The sequence below is a fragment of the Gymnoscopelus microlampas genome (assembly GCF_963454915.1).
Source record: "Gymnoscopelus microlampas genome assembly, chromosome: 11".
NCBI classification, from domain to species: domain Eukaryota; kingdom Metazoa; phylum Chordata; class Actinopteri; order Myctophiformes; family Myctophidae; genus Gymnoscopelus; species Gymnoscopelus microlampas.
The window spans coordinates 47,076,239-47,095,354 of NC_139948.1; the positions used below are offsets into that span (position 1 = coordinate 47,076,239).

At 39.0% G+C, this 19,116-nt stretch overlaps 1 protein-coding gene across 2 annotated transcripts in view; it reads right to left on the reverse strand.

The window, feature by feature from the left end:
- Positions 1-13,683: 13,683 nt before the first annotated feature.
- The window catches only part of baiap2l1b (BAR/IMD domain containing adaptor protein 2 like 1b), a 91,281-nt gene continuing 85,848 nt past the window's right edge, over positions 13,684-19,116 (reverse strand). For both annotated transcript variants that reach the window (XM_084072453.1, XM_084072452.1), the window contains exons 13-14: positions 17,476-17,522; positions 13,684-16,664 (exon numbers count right to left, since the gene is read on the reverse strand). In XM_084072453.1, the coding sequence (XP_083928579.1) occupies positions 16,592-16,664; positions 17,476-17,522 (120 nt within the window). In that variant the 3' untranslated portion in view covers positions 13,684-16,591. The remainder of the gene's footprint in view (positions 16,665-17,475; positions 17,523-19,116) is intronic.

Genomic DNA, 19,116 nt, shown 5'->3' on the forward strand with positions numbered 1-19,116 from the left:
TGGTTCACAAACCATTTACCAATAAAGGCATTTTTGTGTCTGCTCGGAACGAAAACTAGTGAAAGTAGCCGATCTACAAGCTCACAAAACGTTGCTATCTGAAAAGTTGTGATATTGTAGATCGGCTATTTTCACAATGAAGTTTGTCATACATTGCAAAAATATACTCTCTCCAAGAATAATTTCATGTTACCTTTAACAGTTGCACATGCATTAATTGATACAGTCATGTTTTGTGCAATACAATTGAAAAGTAGCCAGCAAGAGGTGAGGCTTGAACCGGCTACCCTGCGATCCAGAGGCTGATGCTGAAGCGAGACGCCATTGGACCAACAGACCAGAACCAGTGAAAAAAGAATTCACACTAACACTAAGATTACTCGTTCACAAACCATTTACCAATAGAGAAATTGTATGTTTCCTCGGAACCGAAACTTCCGAAACTAGCCGATCTACAAGCTCACAAAACGTTGCCATCTGAAAAGTTGTGAGATTGTAGATCGGCTATTTTCACAATGAAGTACGTCATACATTGAAAAAACATACTCTCAAATGAGCATTTCATGTTATCTTTACCGTTTGCACATGTATTCATTGATACAGTCATGTTTTTTGCAATTCAACTTAAATGAGTCTGCATCAAGTGAGGCTTAGACCGGCAACCTTGCGGTCGTGAGGCACTCGCTTAAGGGAGAAGCCATTGGACCAACAGACAAGACCTGTGAAAAAACAGATCAGACAGATGATAGAGTTTCACGCAAATAGCTGAAAAATCCTGGGTTTAAGTGTTTTTCAAACTGCTCAAATTTGCGGACAATCTAAGGGCGGAGCTTACTGGTCAACGTGATAGATGTGTTCCTCATGAGTCAAGGCACATGTGTAAGCAGGTTTAATGGCTGTCGGCCAAACGAGTTATGACTTTTGCCTGTTTAAAGTTTGCATTTTCAAAAAATCGCTATAGCGCCCCCCTTTGACCAATTGGAGTTAGATTGGTTTCAGTGATATTTGGAATGACCCTCAACATTACCGCAAAGTTTCAAACAAATGTGAGTCTGCATGTATGCGTTAGGGGCAGATGAATAATTGTCATAAAACTGCAATATTCATTGGCTCATTAAAGCTTCATTTTTTCACTTAGAAAAAATCCGCTTGCACCATTTGGTCGGCATAGGTCCAAAGTTCATGTGTAACAAGTTTCGTGCAGATTGCTCAAAAATCCCAGGAGGAGATAGATTTTAACAGCTTTTCATGTAATTCAAAATGGTGGGAGATCTAAAGGTCAGAGGTCAAAAGTCAGAGTGTGAAAGTTGTTCATCATGAGGAGACGCATGTGTGTATTGACGTTTTATGGCTGTAGGTCAAACAGGGCATGAGTTGTACCTGTTCAAAGTTGGCATTTTCAACTGAGTGCTATAGCGCCACCTTTTGACGAAAGATTGTGAGATTTATTTCTTGATAGTTTTTCATGACCATCTATCATATGGCCAAGTTTCGTAAAAAGCGTATGCACGGTTCAGCCTGAACTGCGAAAAGTGGCAGAAGAAATGGAATAATGCAAATCTTAAAACTGGTCCAGAGCTGAGAGCTCTGGCCCCGTAATAACACAATAACTATAACTATTCAGAGAACAGAAAATGCAATAAGGAGGATAAATCATAGATTCTACGAACAGGGTGATAAGGCTGGAAAACTCCTAGCATGGCAGATCCGTAGAGAGGAAGCAAGCAGAGAGATACACATATTGAAATCAGGTCCTAATATTATTACTAACCCAAAAGAAATAAATAATACTTTTAAAAACTACTACGAAGAACTTTACACATCTCAGGGTAAATTCCCAGAAAAACAAAAAATCTTTTTTGATAAATATGACCTAAATAAGCTAAACGAAATTTCTAAGGAGAGTTTAGAAGGAGGTATAATGGAAAATGAAATAATAACAGCTATCTCCAAAATGACTCCAGGGAAGTCACCTGGTCTAGATGGCTTCCCTGTAGAGTTCTTTAAGGCATTTCTACCTAAATTAATTAACCCCCTGCTTTCAATGTACAATCACGCTTTGGAGATAGGTAAATTACCAGAATCATTAGAATTGGCATTAATAACAGTACTACCCAAATCAGGAAAAGACCTCAAACTATGTAGTTCATACAGACCGATCTCAATCCTATCCACAGATTATAAAATACTTTCTAAAATATTAGCAACAAGATTAGAAAAGCACGTCCCTGATTTAATTCACTTGGACCAAACAGGGTTTATTCAAAATCATTCTTCATATGACAATGTAAGAAGGCTTTTTAACATTTTACATGCTTCTGAAGCATATAACTCCCCGACAATTTGCGTGTCACTGGACGCGAAAAAGGCCTTTGACCGTGTGGAGTGGCCTTTCCTCTTTGAAGCTATGAAAAGGATGAATTTCGGCCCTATTTACCGTAAATTAGTAGAATTATTATATAGGCACCCAATGGCCCAAATCCAAACAAATAATGACATCTCTCCTCAGATACTTTTATCGCGCTCGACCAGGCAGGGGTGCGGACTTTCCCCCCTACTGTTCGCGCTAGTTATAGAACCACTAGCGGTAGCGATTAGATCTCACCCTTTAATGAAAGGACTTCAGATAGGAGGGGCCACTCACAAAATGTCTTTATATGCGGACGATGTCCTACTCTATCTTACAGATCCTGTGACATCAGTTCCTGCACTACTAGAAACGTTGTCTGAATATGGTGCGGTTTCAGGATATAAGATCAATCTTACAAAGAGTGTGGTGATGCCATTGAATACAGAGGGGAAGAACATCCCAAATAATATTATTCCTTTTCAATGGAATTCTGAGTTAACTTACCTGGGTCTCCAGATACCTAATAACAGTGCCAAAGTGTTCTCTATAAACTACTCCCCACTGTTAAGAAAAATAGAGGAGGAGTTAAATAGGTGGATGGACCTTCCTCTATCATTAATAGGTCGAATCAACTGTATTAAGATGAGCGTACTTCCCAGATTGCTTTACTTATTCCAAATGTTACCCATAGGTGTACCAAATATTTTCTTTAAACACTTGAATTTGTGTATCTCTAGATTTATTTGGAGGAAAAAAACACCTAGAATAAAATTGAGAGTACTCCAACCCTGTGAGGGGGGTTTAAAGCTCCCGAACTTTCAATCTTATTACTGGGCAGCCCAAGCAAGAGCTGTTTGGGCCTGGCAGTCAGACCTGCAACAGTCTCCCTCCTGGATACAGATGGAACAACATGATCTAGACTCTATACCTCTTGCTTCGGTCCCATATGTATTCTCTTTTAAACAGCTACAGTCACTAACGGGGAACCCCTACATAAAACATACCTATAAACTATGGTTAGAAGTGCGTAAAAAGACGGTTAACATTCAACCAATCTACGATTGCACCCCCTTTCATGCCAACCCTCTGTTACCAAATGCTTTAAGAGATGGAATCACTCAAATATGGTTCAGGAAGGGTATAAAAACATTTGGAGACATGTACAAGGATGGTGTTCTGACTTCTTTTGAAGACCTTAAAACTAAATATGATCTCGATAATAGACACTTTTTCAAATTTATACAAGTTAGACACTATATTTCAACAGAACAAGGGGGAAACCTTCAAACCATTCAAACTTTACCTTTAGACAATCTAGTGTGCAACAAGAATACCATTAAAGGGTTAGTATCACATATATATATACTGGGGTTAATCTCCTTTTGGAAAAGGAGGAGCTAATGGTAAAGAATAAATGGGAAACGGACTTAGATCACTATTTCGATTTAAGGGAATGGGCTGAACTATGTGAGAAAGTTCAGCACGTCTCTTTTAGTAATAAACATATTTTAACGCAATTTAACCTTCTCCACAGAGTTTATTTCACCCCAGAGATAATGCATAGAATAGATCAGGACAGATCTCAATATTGCCCAAGGTGTAAAGTTGAGGTGGGCTCCTTGGTCCACATGTTCTGGTCATGTACTCATCTGTTTCATCTGCATGAAACTAGTTGTGACACTGCCAAGGTTCAAGGTTCAAGGTTGTACTTTATTGTTACATCTTGTGTACAGGTACATAAGAGTAAAACTTATTTTGGTTTGGCTCTCTTCAGACAACGCAGCAGCACTGTCTGAAGGAAGCCAAACCAAATAAATAATACATTTCTTTAAATCCTGTCAAGTCACGCCCTTTATCCTTATCTAATCACTCATCATGTACAGTACATACAGGTACATGGTTTTGACTCTTTTTCTTTTTCATTTGTTCCAGGCATGCTTCATTGAAGATATCTTATCAAGATGTCACCGTAATGGAAACCACAACTATCGAAGCTCCTTATCAAACCAAAAAATAGTTTTGGTTTGGTAAGGTAGAACTGGTAGAACTTGATCTCCTCCTGACCTCAAGTAACACTGTCCACAGAAAAGCCAGCAATCTCTAGAATAACCATATGACACGCACCCACTCACCTCTGCACCTAAATGGCGCTTTGCTCATGTAAAGTGCGATGGAAGCACTAACTGTACTGATATGACCCAATTATTGAAATCCCTTTCACCATGCCACATTTAATGCCTGTCTTAGCCACCTGGCAGTCTTAAGGTTTTCTTCAGAATACCTAACCTCTTTAATACCTTGCATCTCCATGTCGTTATAGGCTAAGTAAATACATTCATAATTAGAAAAAAATCTGTTTTTTTTTTAAAAATACGGCATCTACAAGCTCTCAACATGTCATGATATAATGTGTTGTGAGCTTGTAGATTGGCTTAAAAATAAATTAAAACAACGTATATTTCTTTGTGTCTCAGTGGTTAATGCAGAAATGCTATCATTGTAAAATATGTAGCACATTGGCACAGACACTATGGCATAATAGGAGTTCATTATGTATTTCTGGTAAAAGTATTGATGACTTATTTTGTATGTCTGTGGCAAAAATAAAATACGTATGAAAATGTACATCACAAGCTGGCGTGGTGATGACACTGGTCATATGACTTACTATTCCAGTCTCTCTCTCCTTCTCTGATATAGGTGAATCTGTGTCATTCAACAAATGTTGAGCTTGTTTATTTCTCCAACATATCTCCAGAACAACAGTGACTTTTGAGAACAGTGGAACCTTACAATAAATATGGTCAGTCTTTAAAAAATATATACATTTATTAGTTTATTTGTCAGGGACAATGCACCTAGTCTGATTTAGAATTGGAAGTCGCTCTGGATAAGAGCATCTGCTCAATGCCTAAATGTTTTATTTAACAATTTAAAATTTTACATTTTTCAAACAGATGTGTTGCTTATACATACTATACGGCTTAAAGGACCACTTCGCCCATTTTCAACCTATCTTCGTATTTGGTCCTGACTAATGCTCTTTATAATATGGCACCATTTCTATTCAGTCTGTGTCTCAGAGGAGGGCTGTGGAAAATGGGAAACCTGCCTACCAGTGCATCATCGGTAGGAATTTTTCAAAAACATTTTTAAATGAACTCTTGACTGCCAGAAATAAAACATTGTTTGCTAAGCCACTGCCAGCGATTTTCGAGTGTCTTCACTAACCTTTGAATAATCATAGAGAGGGAGTCCCTGATCGCTTTAAAAGACGCATACGAGTCCCGTATAATCGGGGGGGGGGGGGGGGGGGGGGGGCAGCGTACCGTCGCGATCATCCATTCCATAGTTATTGGAAGAATGTAGGTTGTTTTCGCCAAAAAGCAACAGAAAGCAGAGAAAAGGCATTTTTTTCAAATACATTAAGATGTTTTTTGCAATCACGTGATTTTCTGCTTCTTTGCTTCACTGGGAGTCAAAATGTGACTCGTAGGTTAGCGAACAGCGCCATCTAGTGTAAAACCACTGAACACAAAATCTCTTTCTCGTCATTTTTGTCAGTATGAAGAGAAATCTCGTCATTGGCAGTTAAAGACTTAATGAACAAAATGCCTCAAATCATGAACCATTGCTGTGAAACTTTGTACACTATACTATATTTTTATATTACTCTTACATATTTTGTCCAAACATCACGCAAATCGGTACACATTATCTCTATCTACAAGTTTCCTAGTGGGTGGTGGGCATCACTTCCTGTCGATTTGTTCAGGTATCAGGGATCAAATCAACAGGAAGTGATGCCCACCACCCCCTAGGAAACTTGTATAGTCATGTGATCAACACGGATCTGTCCGATTTTTCATATTCCATCCTAATTGGCTATGTCTATAGTTTGCAGGAGTGGCTTGTCTTGAACAAAATGCCTCAAATCATGAATGCAGTGTCCGATTCCCATGAAACTTTGCACGCATATCCCACAAATCAATATATTGTGCAATAACTTCACAAACATCAATCCCTCAACTTCTACAGATTCCACTCACCTCCATAATGACTGCATTCCAAATATTGCTGTCCCACAATAATATCGACCTGGTGGAGACCTGTGCTCCGAGGAGCAATTTTTCTAGTTCTCATATTTTCTAATTTTAATCCACAGCTGATAAAATGGATACATACGACAGTGGGATAAAACGTGTGGATGGAAAGTGCAAACAATCTGTGCAACGGTACATTTTTATTCTATTCATTTTTATGTGTTAGTGCCTAATGTTTGTTTCCACTAGAAAAGGTGACTTTTTTTCACCCAAATCAGTAGAGGAACTTATTGAACACCAGAGGGTTAATGAAGGTGCACATATAATGACATGGCAATGCAGCCCTTTGTAGAAACTCACCACTAGAGTTGAGCTAAAAGTTAGATGAGCGCTCTGTAGTGTTTGTTTGTCAACAAACTTATGTGACTTAGCATTCTAAAGTGTGTTTAGCTATGGTAGGAGTTTTAAATGACATTTTCAAACTTCCTTTCTCCTTTCAAATGATTTCATGAAGAAATGTCATTGTCATTTGATGTTACAGAAAGAAACTGCAAGAGACTTTGTGCCAGTATACCTCCGACACCCTCGGTCACATTGCTACAGTGAGCGAATTCTGTCTCTCACGTTCTAAATGGAAGCGTGAGATGACAGCAAACATAACTAAGCTAAAGGACATCAAAGAGAGGGCAGATAAAATTGATCTGACCTATGCCTCTGTCAAAAAGAGTATCCAAGAGTCCAAGAGTATCACGGGCAGAATCAAGGGCATTTACAAATACTTAAAGAACAAGCTAACCTGGCAGAAGATACTAAATAGAAGACGTGAGGAGCTCAAGAAGGAGCTGGATGACGAGATGCAGGAGATTGGAGGAGGCTTGGAGAAGCTGAACAAGTTTGTAGATGCCGTGGAAAGACTGGCGGTCACCTCTCTGCATGTGTTTGAGGAGAACAACCAGGTTTTGCAGCTGCCAGAGGGGATGAACTTGAACAGTGTTCAGGATGTCATCACTGCTGCAATCCAGGTCTGCCCACTCCTCCTGCAGGTTAAGAGAGAAGCACATACCTTCTTTTCTTCCAACCTTCATAATGTAGCAGTGCATTCAGTGTATCTGGACAACTACATAAACATCACCCAGACGATCTGTGACATGATGGAGAAAAGGTAAATTAAGCGCTCATCTTGATCAAAACACATTTGCTGACCTTATTATTTTTTCTTTGTTATACATTGCAAAGAATTATCAATTTTGCCCAATATAAAAAATTGAGTAAGGCTTCTTCTCATTCATACTGTAGCTCTGTCAGAGAATTTGAGAAGATGAAGAAAACCAAAACTGTGGTACAACTGCCTGCTGATCTGTCTGAAGGTGACATACAAGATATGCTACATCGTATCGAATGTCTCACTGATATCAGGTAAGTACTGTTCACTTCTCAGTGGAGTAGAAATAGATCAACTAGAAAAAGTGCTCCTCGGAGCACAGGTCCCCGCCAGGTCAGGTAGGTTAGTGTGGGCCAGAAATGTTTTGCAAAAATTGGCCACCTGGTAGCGCTATAATAGGGCAATGTTGAATGTTTGTTCCTCAACTTACTGCGAATGTGCGGGCAAGGTTTCTGTGTTCATGTGTTCACACTGTGTTCATGATTTGCGGCATTTTGTTCAAAAATCAATCTTAGCCAATCAGGATGGAATATGAAAAATCAAACAGATCCGTGTTGATCACATGACCATAGAGAACCATTTACCATTTACACAGATCTACAAGCTCACAATGTGATGCGTTGTGAGCTTGTAGATCTGCTATTTTACTATACTAATCAAAATCTATAAAGTAACTATAGTTTACAAATAATTGTAGTGGAGTAAAAGTATTTGTCTCTGAGATGTAGTGGAGGAGAAGTAAAAGTACAGAAAATTTGAAATATTCCAGGGAAGTTAAAGTACCACAAAATTGTACTAAAGTACAATACTTGAGTACACTTGAGTTCTTAGTTACTTTCCACCACTGGTGTACATCGGCGTGGCAGGCCTGCAAATCTCCATTGTAAACTTATATAATAAGTTTACAATGGCTACAATACTTAATTGGAACTTATTGTGTCTTTTTTTTTTTTTGCGCAGACAGTTAATGTAAATGTCTCAATGAAGAAATCTGTCTATCTATATTTTAATTAATAGTTAATTAATAGGAGCAGCACATCCGTGGCCCACTTAGAGGTGCTCTGAGGCCCACCAGTGGGCTGTGGCCCAGCAGTTGAGAATGGCTTGCATAAGGGAAGCAGCCGATCAGTGGAAGTGTATCACTCTCTTGGTTCCTTTATCTTACACCTTACCCAGAGCAAATAAAGGCTGTACATGTGATAAATAGGACAAGTCTAATAGACTCTATACTCCCTATGCCAAATAAAGAAAACACGGTTCATCCGTTTTTAAAGACCATTTTCAGGCACAGTGGAATGCTATGACAGAGATTAAACAGCAAATAATTACAGTACCAGTAGACACGCAAAAAAATATGGAAATGTCCATCTTTTTGTCATGTCAACTGGTAAATGTATTCTTACAGGTTAAAATATGCACATAACATTAGCATATCAAGTACAGTCTACTATAAATGATTTTCTTTTAAATCTTTGTTCTCCGATCTCTGTCAGGAAGGACCAGAACTTTAGAGTTGGGTTCTTGTTCCGGGATGATTCGGACTCCTCTGTCTTCATCAAGGAGTTCAGTGAGCGTGAAACCAGAATGCTGCAGTGTCTAACTGAACTGGAGGAAACCGCTGTCCAGTTAGATAGGATGAAGAAGGGTGCTCAGATCTCTAATGTAACAGGGAGCTCAGTGGGGGTCGTTTCAAGTGTGGTTGGCATTGTTGGTCTGGCCTTGATCCCTGTAACAGCTGGAGCGTCCCTAGTTCTAACCCTGACTGGGTTTGGGTTGGGAGTCACCAGTGCAGTCAACGGTATAGTCACCACGGGCACAGAGATCGGGGTAAATGGAACACAAACAAAGAAAGCTGAAAACTTATTTCACAAATTCATGGGAGATGTGGAGGTCCTCCAGGGGTGTCTAGACAAGGTGTCCAATAAAGCACTGGAAGAAGATATAGTCCCAAGAGCAGGGATGATTGCTTTCAATGCATGTTGTGCTGGAGTAGGCATTGCATCTATTGTAGATGATATTGTTGGTCTGACGGTGCTGAAAAGTGAACAGTTAATGTTCACCAAAAGTGGCAAGGAGTTGCTCAGGCAAGGCAAAGGAGTCAGCAAGGCCTCCAGGGTGGCCTCAGACATTCCAGAATTAGGCAAGGCAACAGTCAAAGGGACATTAGCCCTTTCCAAAACAGTTCGGGCTGGTTTCATTGCTTTTAATGCCCTTTGCATTGGTTGGGAAGTGTATTCCATCGTCACAGACAGCATGGATCTGGCTAAAGGCAGCCAGAGTGAAGTCTCACAGTTCATCCGAGCCAGAGCTTCACTGTGGCGTTCAGAGCTGGATTCATGGAAGAAGATCCATGACTCTCTGAGTGAAGGCATGACCACATCAGAGGAGAAGAAAAATAAACTTGAGCGGCCATTTTATTCATTATAGAAATTCTATAGTGAACAAGCACGCAATCCATGATTAGCTGCAACCAGCTAAGGCTTGTGTTTGAAAATTTGAGACTGAAGCCTGACTAGACAGAAGGCTTATAAACTTATAAGCTGCATGGTCCCAGCTCATTCAAAAGTAGCAAGCAGTCAGTTATCCCATTAACAAAAAAAAACATATGTTCCTATCAGTGGTGCTCAAAACTTTTTCATGTCAAGGACCCCCAAAACTCAAGATTTTTTTAAATTAGCAGATCTACAAGCCAATGTATAAAATAATGGTTAAAGTCGTTCAAATGATTGTGGTGCTATATTAACTACTGTAGCTGGAGACCCCCCCCAAGGACCCTTAGGGACCTCACTTTGAGAACCAATGTGCTATATACATATTTAGCTAAAATATTTAGCTGTCATATTTAGAATTCTGTGCAGGAAATGAATCGAAGACTATCTAATTCTCACAATTCCACTTTAATAAAACAACACTGTCAATTCTGTGATCAAGCTACCAGAGTATCTTATGTAAAATCATATGTTTCACGTTAAGTATGAATCAATTTAAATTATGTAGTTTTCTGTATTATGTATTATGTTAATTATGGTTTTGGTTGTTTGTCGTAAAAAACAGCAAATCACACTCCTTTATTAAGAGTTTTTGACTTTATCCCAATATTTTTTTTTTTTGCATTTCACATATCTTTCTATATTTTTACAGGACTGATATGAAAAAGAAAATGTGATTTTTTTTCTCCATGGGTTGTTAATGTAATAAAAAATATATAATCATGATGGATATATTAAGGCTAACGCATACTGTATGTGTCCAATACACAGGGCCAGCGGTTTAGCATCATCTCTGTGTATAATTAGGACACTATATTTTTGTTGTTAAAATGTTGACAATTGATGATGTATCATGTAACAGAAAAAGCATGAATGATCTGAATATGTGATTACCAGTTGACTAATACTGACATGTTTACAGTAATGTTGATTCATGCACTGTATCCTTGTAAAAAATGACCTTTTAAATAAACAAATGAGTTGTTTTCCCCACACCCATCCTGAAATGTTATTGCTCAGATTCATCTGCATATTAATGTTTTACATTAGAATTTTACATAGAATTACAGTGAGTTTTACATTATTTCCTTATGTTCACCTCAGAAGGGACTCAACTAACACATACATTAGGAGAAGGCAGATGAGTATAAATTCAAAATCAATACTCTAGTTCAGGGGTCTTCAACAGGGGGTCCGGGACCCCTAGGGGGTCCTCAGAGTTACTACAGGGGGGCCCTGTATCTTTGTGTGATATGGATTTATTTAATTTTTACCACTTCAACCCTAGAATCATTCAATTTCAATTTCTGAGGGGAACATCTACAACACATCTACAGTGGCTGTACAAGATCTGCTATTTTAGTGCTGTCAAACAAGTCTATGAAGCTATCCGGAAAGTTTAATATTCAACACAATTTTATACAACATGTATAATTCATCTCTCTCTCAGCTAAGGGGGCCTTGGCCTGGAAAACGTTGAAGACCCTGGTATAGTTAACATTAAGCTGCTAACAGAAGTGTATATCATGTGGCTCAATTTGTTCATCATTTCACAAAAGACTTACAGGCCACAAAGGCCTGTTATACTTAACTGCAAAGTACTTTGGAAAGCCAGCATTGTTGTTGTCCATTAATACTTTTAATTAAAAGGTAGGGTATGTTTTGGGAGATAACATAGCCTACGTTCTCTTCAGTTTTAAGAGTTAGCATGTAAAGCTGTAAGAGGGAGAGGGACAGACAAACAGAATGAAGGAGTCTGTGGTTCAACATGTTGCGCACCTAGAAGAGGATGCTGAGTCTTCAAGCCAACAACTTAAAATTAGATTTTTGAGGGAAAAAGTAGAGGTTGAAGAGCACAGTGGATGAGAAAAATAAACAGCTGGATAAAAAAACATATATATATAGGAAAATAAAAAGTATAAGGAGGGAATCAAAAAGGAATTAAAAAGTCATAGCATGATAAAGAGAAAAGAAAAGTTAAGAGCATGTTTCTTTGCATGCTCTCTGTGCATAATGAACCAGCTGATATCAAAGATGTTTTGGGCTTTACTTTTCCCCCCACAATGATTTAGTTAACGGTAAATGTTTCTGTTAAGAATCAGGCACTGAAAAGGGGTGAAAGCCTATCAACAAGAAGCGAAGAAAGGAAAATAAAACTTAAGATACAACTACAGTATAAGTTCACACGATAATTCTTTGAAGGGGTAAACCACCCATTTTCAACATTAAACTTTGTCATTTATGTACGTTAGGGCTGATGTGTGGACATTAGAAAAAGTTTCCTACCTTCTGTGCAGCCAAAAACGGCAGAACGGATCTTTTGGGGTCATGTGATCAAGTGACAATGACAAGAGCACTCCTTGAATTCATGGAGAGTTTTTAGTTTTTGTCCCATTCCTGAATCAATCATTTGATCAAATTATTGCTCAGTAGGTGACTCAATTGCGTCTTAGTCTCCTACCGGAGACTCATCAAATTATTGGCTCAGGAATGCAACAAAAACTAAAGACTCCATGAATTTAAGGCTTCATTATGTTCATAGGGTGTGTAATTGATAGAAAATAAGGACTTTTTTGGGTGAACTACTCCTTTAAACCCTGTCTCAGGCCTCAGGGCTCTATGTCTTTTCTGTATTCTGTTATTGTGGCAAAAGCTTTTGCTGAAAATAGCAGATCGACAAGCTCATGGCGCGTCACGCTGCGGCGGGTTGCAAGCTTGTTGATCTGCTATTTTCAGCGAAAGCTTTCCACACAACACCAGAAATAGTGTACCTAGAAAATAAACCTACAATTTGTTATCACAAAAAAAATGTAATAGTTGGACTTCACTGTTATATATTTACAGTAGTTATAGGTAGATAGATAGATCTATAGATACAGTTGATACTTTATTGATCTCGAGGAAATTATTGCATTCAACTGCTCCAGTTGCCATACATTCATCCATAGATAGAGATAATCAGCAAAAGATGAATATACACTGTAACTGTTACTGTTGTCAATAGGAAAAGAAAGCAGCAAATCTATCGGTTAAATGCAGTTAAATGCAGTGGCATGCACAGACATTTTGAGGGGCAGGTGCTAAAGTAAATTATACTTTTTTTTGGTTTACTTGGTCTGCTCTTTTTTCTTCCCTCTACACCTATACCTCTTTGCCAAAAATAGCAGATCTACAAGCCCACAACGGGCTTGTAGATCTGCTATTTTTGGCTAAAGTTCTCCTCAGAAAAGGGATGCTAGGTTTTGAGTGGTTATGGTAAAAAGAAAAATCATATAACATAAAGATTTGGCGGACCCCCTGTAGTAACTCTGAGGACCCCCTGTTGAAGACCCCTGCTGTAAACTGAAAAAAAAAACATCTTTTTTTCCCTTCTTTTTTTCAAAAGGGCACCTCTGGTCAAGAGGGCAAAGGGCAGGTGCTCCAGCACCACCTACAGTCTATCTGTGCACATCCCTGGTTAAATGGGTATAGAAGAATCAAACTGCTTCAGGTAAAAGTGGTCTAATTGTACAAAAAAAAAGGTTGATTTGTTCTTTGATAATGTTGCATACAAGTTTGCGTATTAAATTAGATCCAAACTAGTATTTACAGGAGAAACTTAAACGTTCTTTAATGTTTTGCATTTACCTTTTTTTCTTCTCTCCAGTTTTCATCCCTCAATTCAATCATAATCATTAATACAAACCATCCAAAATACCATTTGAGGCAGAACATTATTTTTTTTATTTGGTGAACAGGAAGGCATAGTCAATCAAGTAAATATTGTCAGTTATATTGCCATTAGTTGATATCTGTAGTTATCTGAAGTTTTTCACCTGTAAAATACAATACATAGTTCCCACACCAACTAGTATTGAAATGTTGAAAAGATTGGTACATGTTTCAATCTTTTTAATATGTACTAGCATAATTGCTGTTGTCAGGCAGAAACCTCATATCTCCATATTCAGATTTGTATTCCCCCCCCCCCATAAATTAATGCCCTGTAAAAAAGGAGCAAAACAGCTGATCTACAAGCTCACACGTTGGGAGCTTGTAGATTGGCTATTTATGGCATTTTTGAAACAATTAGAAAGTGGTTATTTGTTTCTGTGGGTTTTATAAATGTTTGAACAACGAAAAGTATTAAGAGCTTGCGCACATTGGATCTATTGGAAAACAGGCTCATTCTGTTTTACATTTTGTTATCTTATCTCCACATTTTAACTTTTTGTGTTTTTTTCATAAATTAACGCCCTACTTGATCATAACTACAGCGTTACACAAAAGCATCAAAAGTCGCAGATCCACAAGTGACGCGCTTTGAGCTTGTAGATCTGCTACTTTTGATGCTTTGTAATTTGAATCATGAAAATAACAGTATTGGACAAATGAGGTTTCCACCCGACGGAGACGATTTCCTGAAAAGTAACGGTTTTGGACATACAAGGTTTCCCCCCCGACAGAGACGACATGCGTTTATGCAACACGTGTCGATATTCACGATAAGCTTTTATGACCTTAAGAAAATTACACCAACAGAGTGACTCACCCGCTAATCAGCTTCTGCCTGATTTCATTATAAACCTGACAATTTGTCTTTTCATAACATAACTTTATTTCACTTTCAAATGCTGTGTATTGTTTTATCACTGATAATATGACATATTTCCAAAAGACATAAAATAAAAAATACTTTGCTGAGGTGACATTTTAGAAAAGCAACCACATGATTGGGGGGGGGGGGTAACTTTCTGCTAGGGTTGATGAATCAAGCTTTATAAGACTAAACCAGTGGTAGTCTCGCGTAGCCAGACAACTATTCCACAATTCTCCGAATGCTATAATAGAGTCTGGAACTACACCTCCCACAAAAGTCGAGAACGGAAGCCGCCAATCTGTTCGTCATTTCCGTTCACGGAAATATATTTCAAAATATTGTTAAAAAAACATAAGTTTCAATGACCATTTCTGATAAGCAGCAGGCTATACATCGATATGCATTGACTGATTTGATTTACAGTATAGGAAGAATTTACGCGAATGCAAAGATGAGACGGAAACGAGGACGATAGGAGGCTGTCAGAGACTCCCGCTTTACTCCCGGATACTTTTCAGCGCTTCCTTAAGTTGGTCCAGAGTGGTTCTCAACCAGTGGTCCGGGGACCACCAGTGGTCCTTGAGGGGGTTCCAGGTGGTCCCCAGCTAAATGATGGAGAGTTGGTAACCAAATGGAAAAATGAAACCAAATGAAACCAAATGGACCCTTACGGGTCCATTTGGTTTCATTTTACGCTCTCAAGAGTTAAATTATTGTTAAACATCTGCATTACTTAATTAAATACTTGTTATTTTGATGAAAGTGTGCCTGTTATCTGTTACCAACAACAATACAGCATGGAAATGTGGACAAAATATTATCCAACGATATCATTTTCTAAGTTTTGGGTCTGACAGTCTAAATGTCATCAAATGGTGGTTCCGTGGCTAAAATGCCGAATAAATAATGGAGTTTGATATGAAAAAGGTTGAAACCCACTGATCCAGACTGTCTGATGGAAGCATTTAGAAGACTGTGTGAGTCAACAGTGTGGCTTTGAGAGAGACTACACCAGTAACAACACTATAAGGGGCCGTGTCCACACATAGACAGCGTTTTCTTTTCGCAAAGGAGTGCTTTGGATATCAGTGTTGTCGGGCAGAAATCCATATTTTAATTTTTTATTTTTTTTTCCGTAAATGAGTGCCCTAATTGATCACGCTACAGCATCACACAAAAGCATCGAAAGTAGCAGATCCGCACGTTTTAAATTTGAATCCTAAAATGTAACAGTTTTGGACATAATATGAGGTTTCCACCCGACAGCGATGATGATATCGTACATTCATCTACTGTCCTATGGCAACAGGAGTCTTTCAACAGTGATTTCAACAGCGACAAACATAAAATACAATCGCGACATTTCCGTTTCTCCGATGGTGTCTTTAGTTTTTTTTTTTTCATCCTTTAATCCTGTCCGAGGCGAGGATTGCGGTCGAAATTCGGAACGCCGACCGCCAGCAGAAGGACGAAAAAATAAGATAAGAGAAAATATATAATCTTTAATATACGAGCATCTGTTCCATAAATAAAAACTATCCCACTAACGACATAATGACAGTTTGCAGCAGTTAGAAGGATTTCAAAACAGCCTCTTGGTGTTCCTTCAGTCCTGACTGAAGATTGAGTTTCGTTTTTGTCCATCGAGTCAAAGAGGCGGAGCCTGGCAGGTGAAAGGGCGGAGCCTGGGCAGGAGAAAGGGGCGGAGCCACTGACTTGATGAGGCAGGAAGGTGGGGGGATAATTAACCGCTTAAACCCTATTATACTTTGTTGACCGGGGTCCCCCAGGGATCTGTATTTGGCCGATCTACATCTACAAGCTCCACAATGCGATGCGATGCGTTGTTGTGAGCTTGTAGATCCGCTATTTCCACCAAATGTTCACCTTGTTATGACAAGGCTTAGAATAGGGACGCTAGGGGTGTGGTTACGGGATAGGACGGTGATGATGGTGATGATGTCATCATCAGATGACCGGGGCAGAGCGGTCGTTGGTGACCGTAGGTCGTAGTCGGACGGTGGAGAAGGGGTTTCCTCCCCTAAACACAGAGACAAGACAACATCGGTTGAAGCAAAAATATGTCATAAGTCATGACTGAAAGAATTGTGTTAGGTCCCAAGACCCAGTTGCACCACCTCACACTAATAAACTTAAAGCCTAAAGCTTAAATGGCTTTAAAAAAACATTTAGACCAGGAAAGTATCTGTCATTTTTAGATTTATTTTGCTATTTTTAGAAAAATCGTTAACATTTGTGCAAATCTTTAAAAATATATTCAATCTTTTCTTTTTTTTTTACATTTGTAACATATTTTTGTTCCAGGGACCCCCAGAAGCAAAGATTTCAGTTATATATATTAAAAGATTTGCATACATTTTCACGATTTTTCAAAAATAGCAGATATACAAGCTCTTAGCGCGGCACCGAGTGCCGCGCTAAGAGCTTGTATATCTGCTATTTTTGAATAGCCAAATAAATCTAAAATGACAAAGATGCGTCCCCGGATTGAATCGGTTAAGCTATAATTAGGCTAAGTTTGAATTTAGTGTGAGGTGGTGCAACTGGCTCCATGTCCTTATGTGTGATATGTGAAACTCCTCTGTTATCATTTTGATTTGTTATGAATATGATGTATTTATTTGTCATTCTTTCTACTCCGTTATCATTTGTATTTGTTATAAATATGATATGTTTATCTGTCATTCTTTCTGCTCTATCATCATTTTTGTTATAAATATGATATGTTCATTTGTCATTCTTTCGGCTCTGTTATATATTTGTATTTTTGATCGTTTGGAATGTAGATGCTTGGTAAACTTCCTGTACGAGTGGGTCGTCATGTGACTTACGCCAGGTAAGGAGGCGGAGGTCTGTGGGTGCCGTTGGACTGGTTGACCTGTGGAGACACACACACACACACACACACACACACACACACACACACACACACACACACACACACACACACACACACACACACACACACACACACAGTCAGTGGTGAGAGTCACAGGATCTGTTCTCACGGTGACATACAGTAAGCCTCGTCACCACACAGAGGACATAGGTCACTGGGTTAGAGCACTGTTTCCCAAGCAGTGGGCTGGGACCCATGTTTGGGTCGCTGTCCACTTTTTTCCGTTTCCTACATACATGTTTATATATACATTTAAAAAAATCAAAAGATTTAAAAAAAGACAAAAAACACAACTTTTCATCAATTAAAAACAATTCCAACATTTCATGAATACAATTTTATAAATCTAATAATTTCCATTAAACAAAAAAAAACAACGTTTAAGAAGTAGTGAAAATAGCAGATCTAAGCTCACAACGCTGCGCTAAGCGATAGATTGTGAGCTTGTAGATCTGCTATTTTCACTCATTTGGGTCCCGGGCAAACGTCTAATTCTAACCGTCTAATTCTTTCACAGGCTAAATAAATAAATAGAAAATAACGGATCTGCAAGCTCACAACACGTCGCATCATGACACGTTGTAAGCTTGTAGATTGGTAGTTTTGAATAGGTTAAATTGGTTAAACACATTTTTATGCTATTTTCTCATTTAGTCAAAAAACTTTACCGTTACAGGTTCAATGAGCACTCTGTAGTTTGATGCTCTGTGGTACACGCAAATATGCTGTCTGTCTGTCTGTCTGTCTGTCTGTCTGTCTGTCTGTATGAGGAAGTGAAAGTATTGAGAATGTGAACGGTCTGGACCAACCCGTCTCTACAGGAACCAACTACACGATGAGACACAATGATAGTGCCACTCTGTGTGTGTGTGTGTGTGTGTGTGTGTGTGTGTGTGTGTGTGTGTGTGTGTGTGTGTGTGTGTGTGTGTGTGTGTGTGTGTGTGCGTGTGCGTGTGTGCGTGTGCACGCGCGCACGCTATAGCGAGCAAGCAAGCTATACATGGTGATACAATAACATTTTAGGCATTTAGCAGACACTCTTATCCAGAGTGACTTTCATTAAGCATGGTAAACACTTACATCAAATGCAGAGAGACAGTGTAGTCAGTGTCTCAGTACATCAGGATCACAGGTAATAAACCAAGAACCTATAGACCCCTTAACAGACGACGTCACACTGATAAGAACCAGTATGCGTGCAACCAGTATGTATGCGCGCAATGAAACCCATTCTGTCAGGTCTCGCTAGGACGCGCCTCACCAGCCAACACACAAGAGGGGGTTGGGGGTGTGCTGAAACCAGCGCACCCCGAAACAGGTTGGGAATTGATTGCGTGAAACAATCACCTGTGCGTCCAGTCTCAATGTTGGTAAACAAATATATAGCATCAGTCTAAAGTTTACAATATACTGTGAAAATAATAATGTGTACATTGAGAGAGAGAGAGAGAGAGCGAGAGCGAGAGCGAGAGCGAGAGAGAGAGAGAGAGTATACCAAGAAATATTGCTGACATGCGTTTCAAAAGTTTATCCCAAGTTAACCTTTCCTACTATATACAGCATGCACCATTGG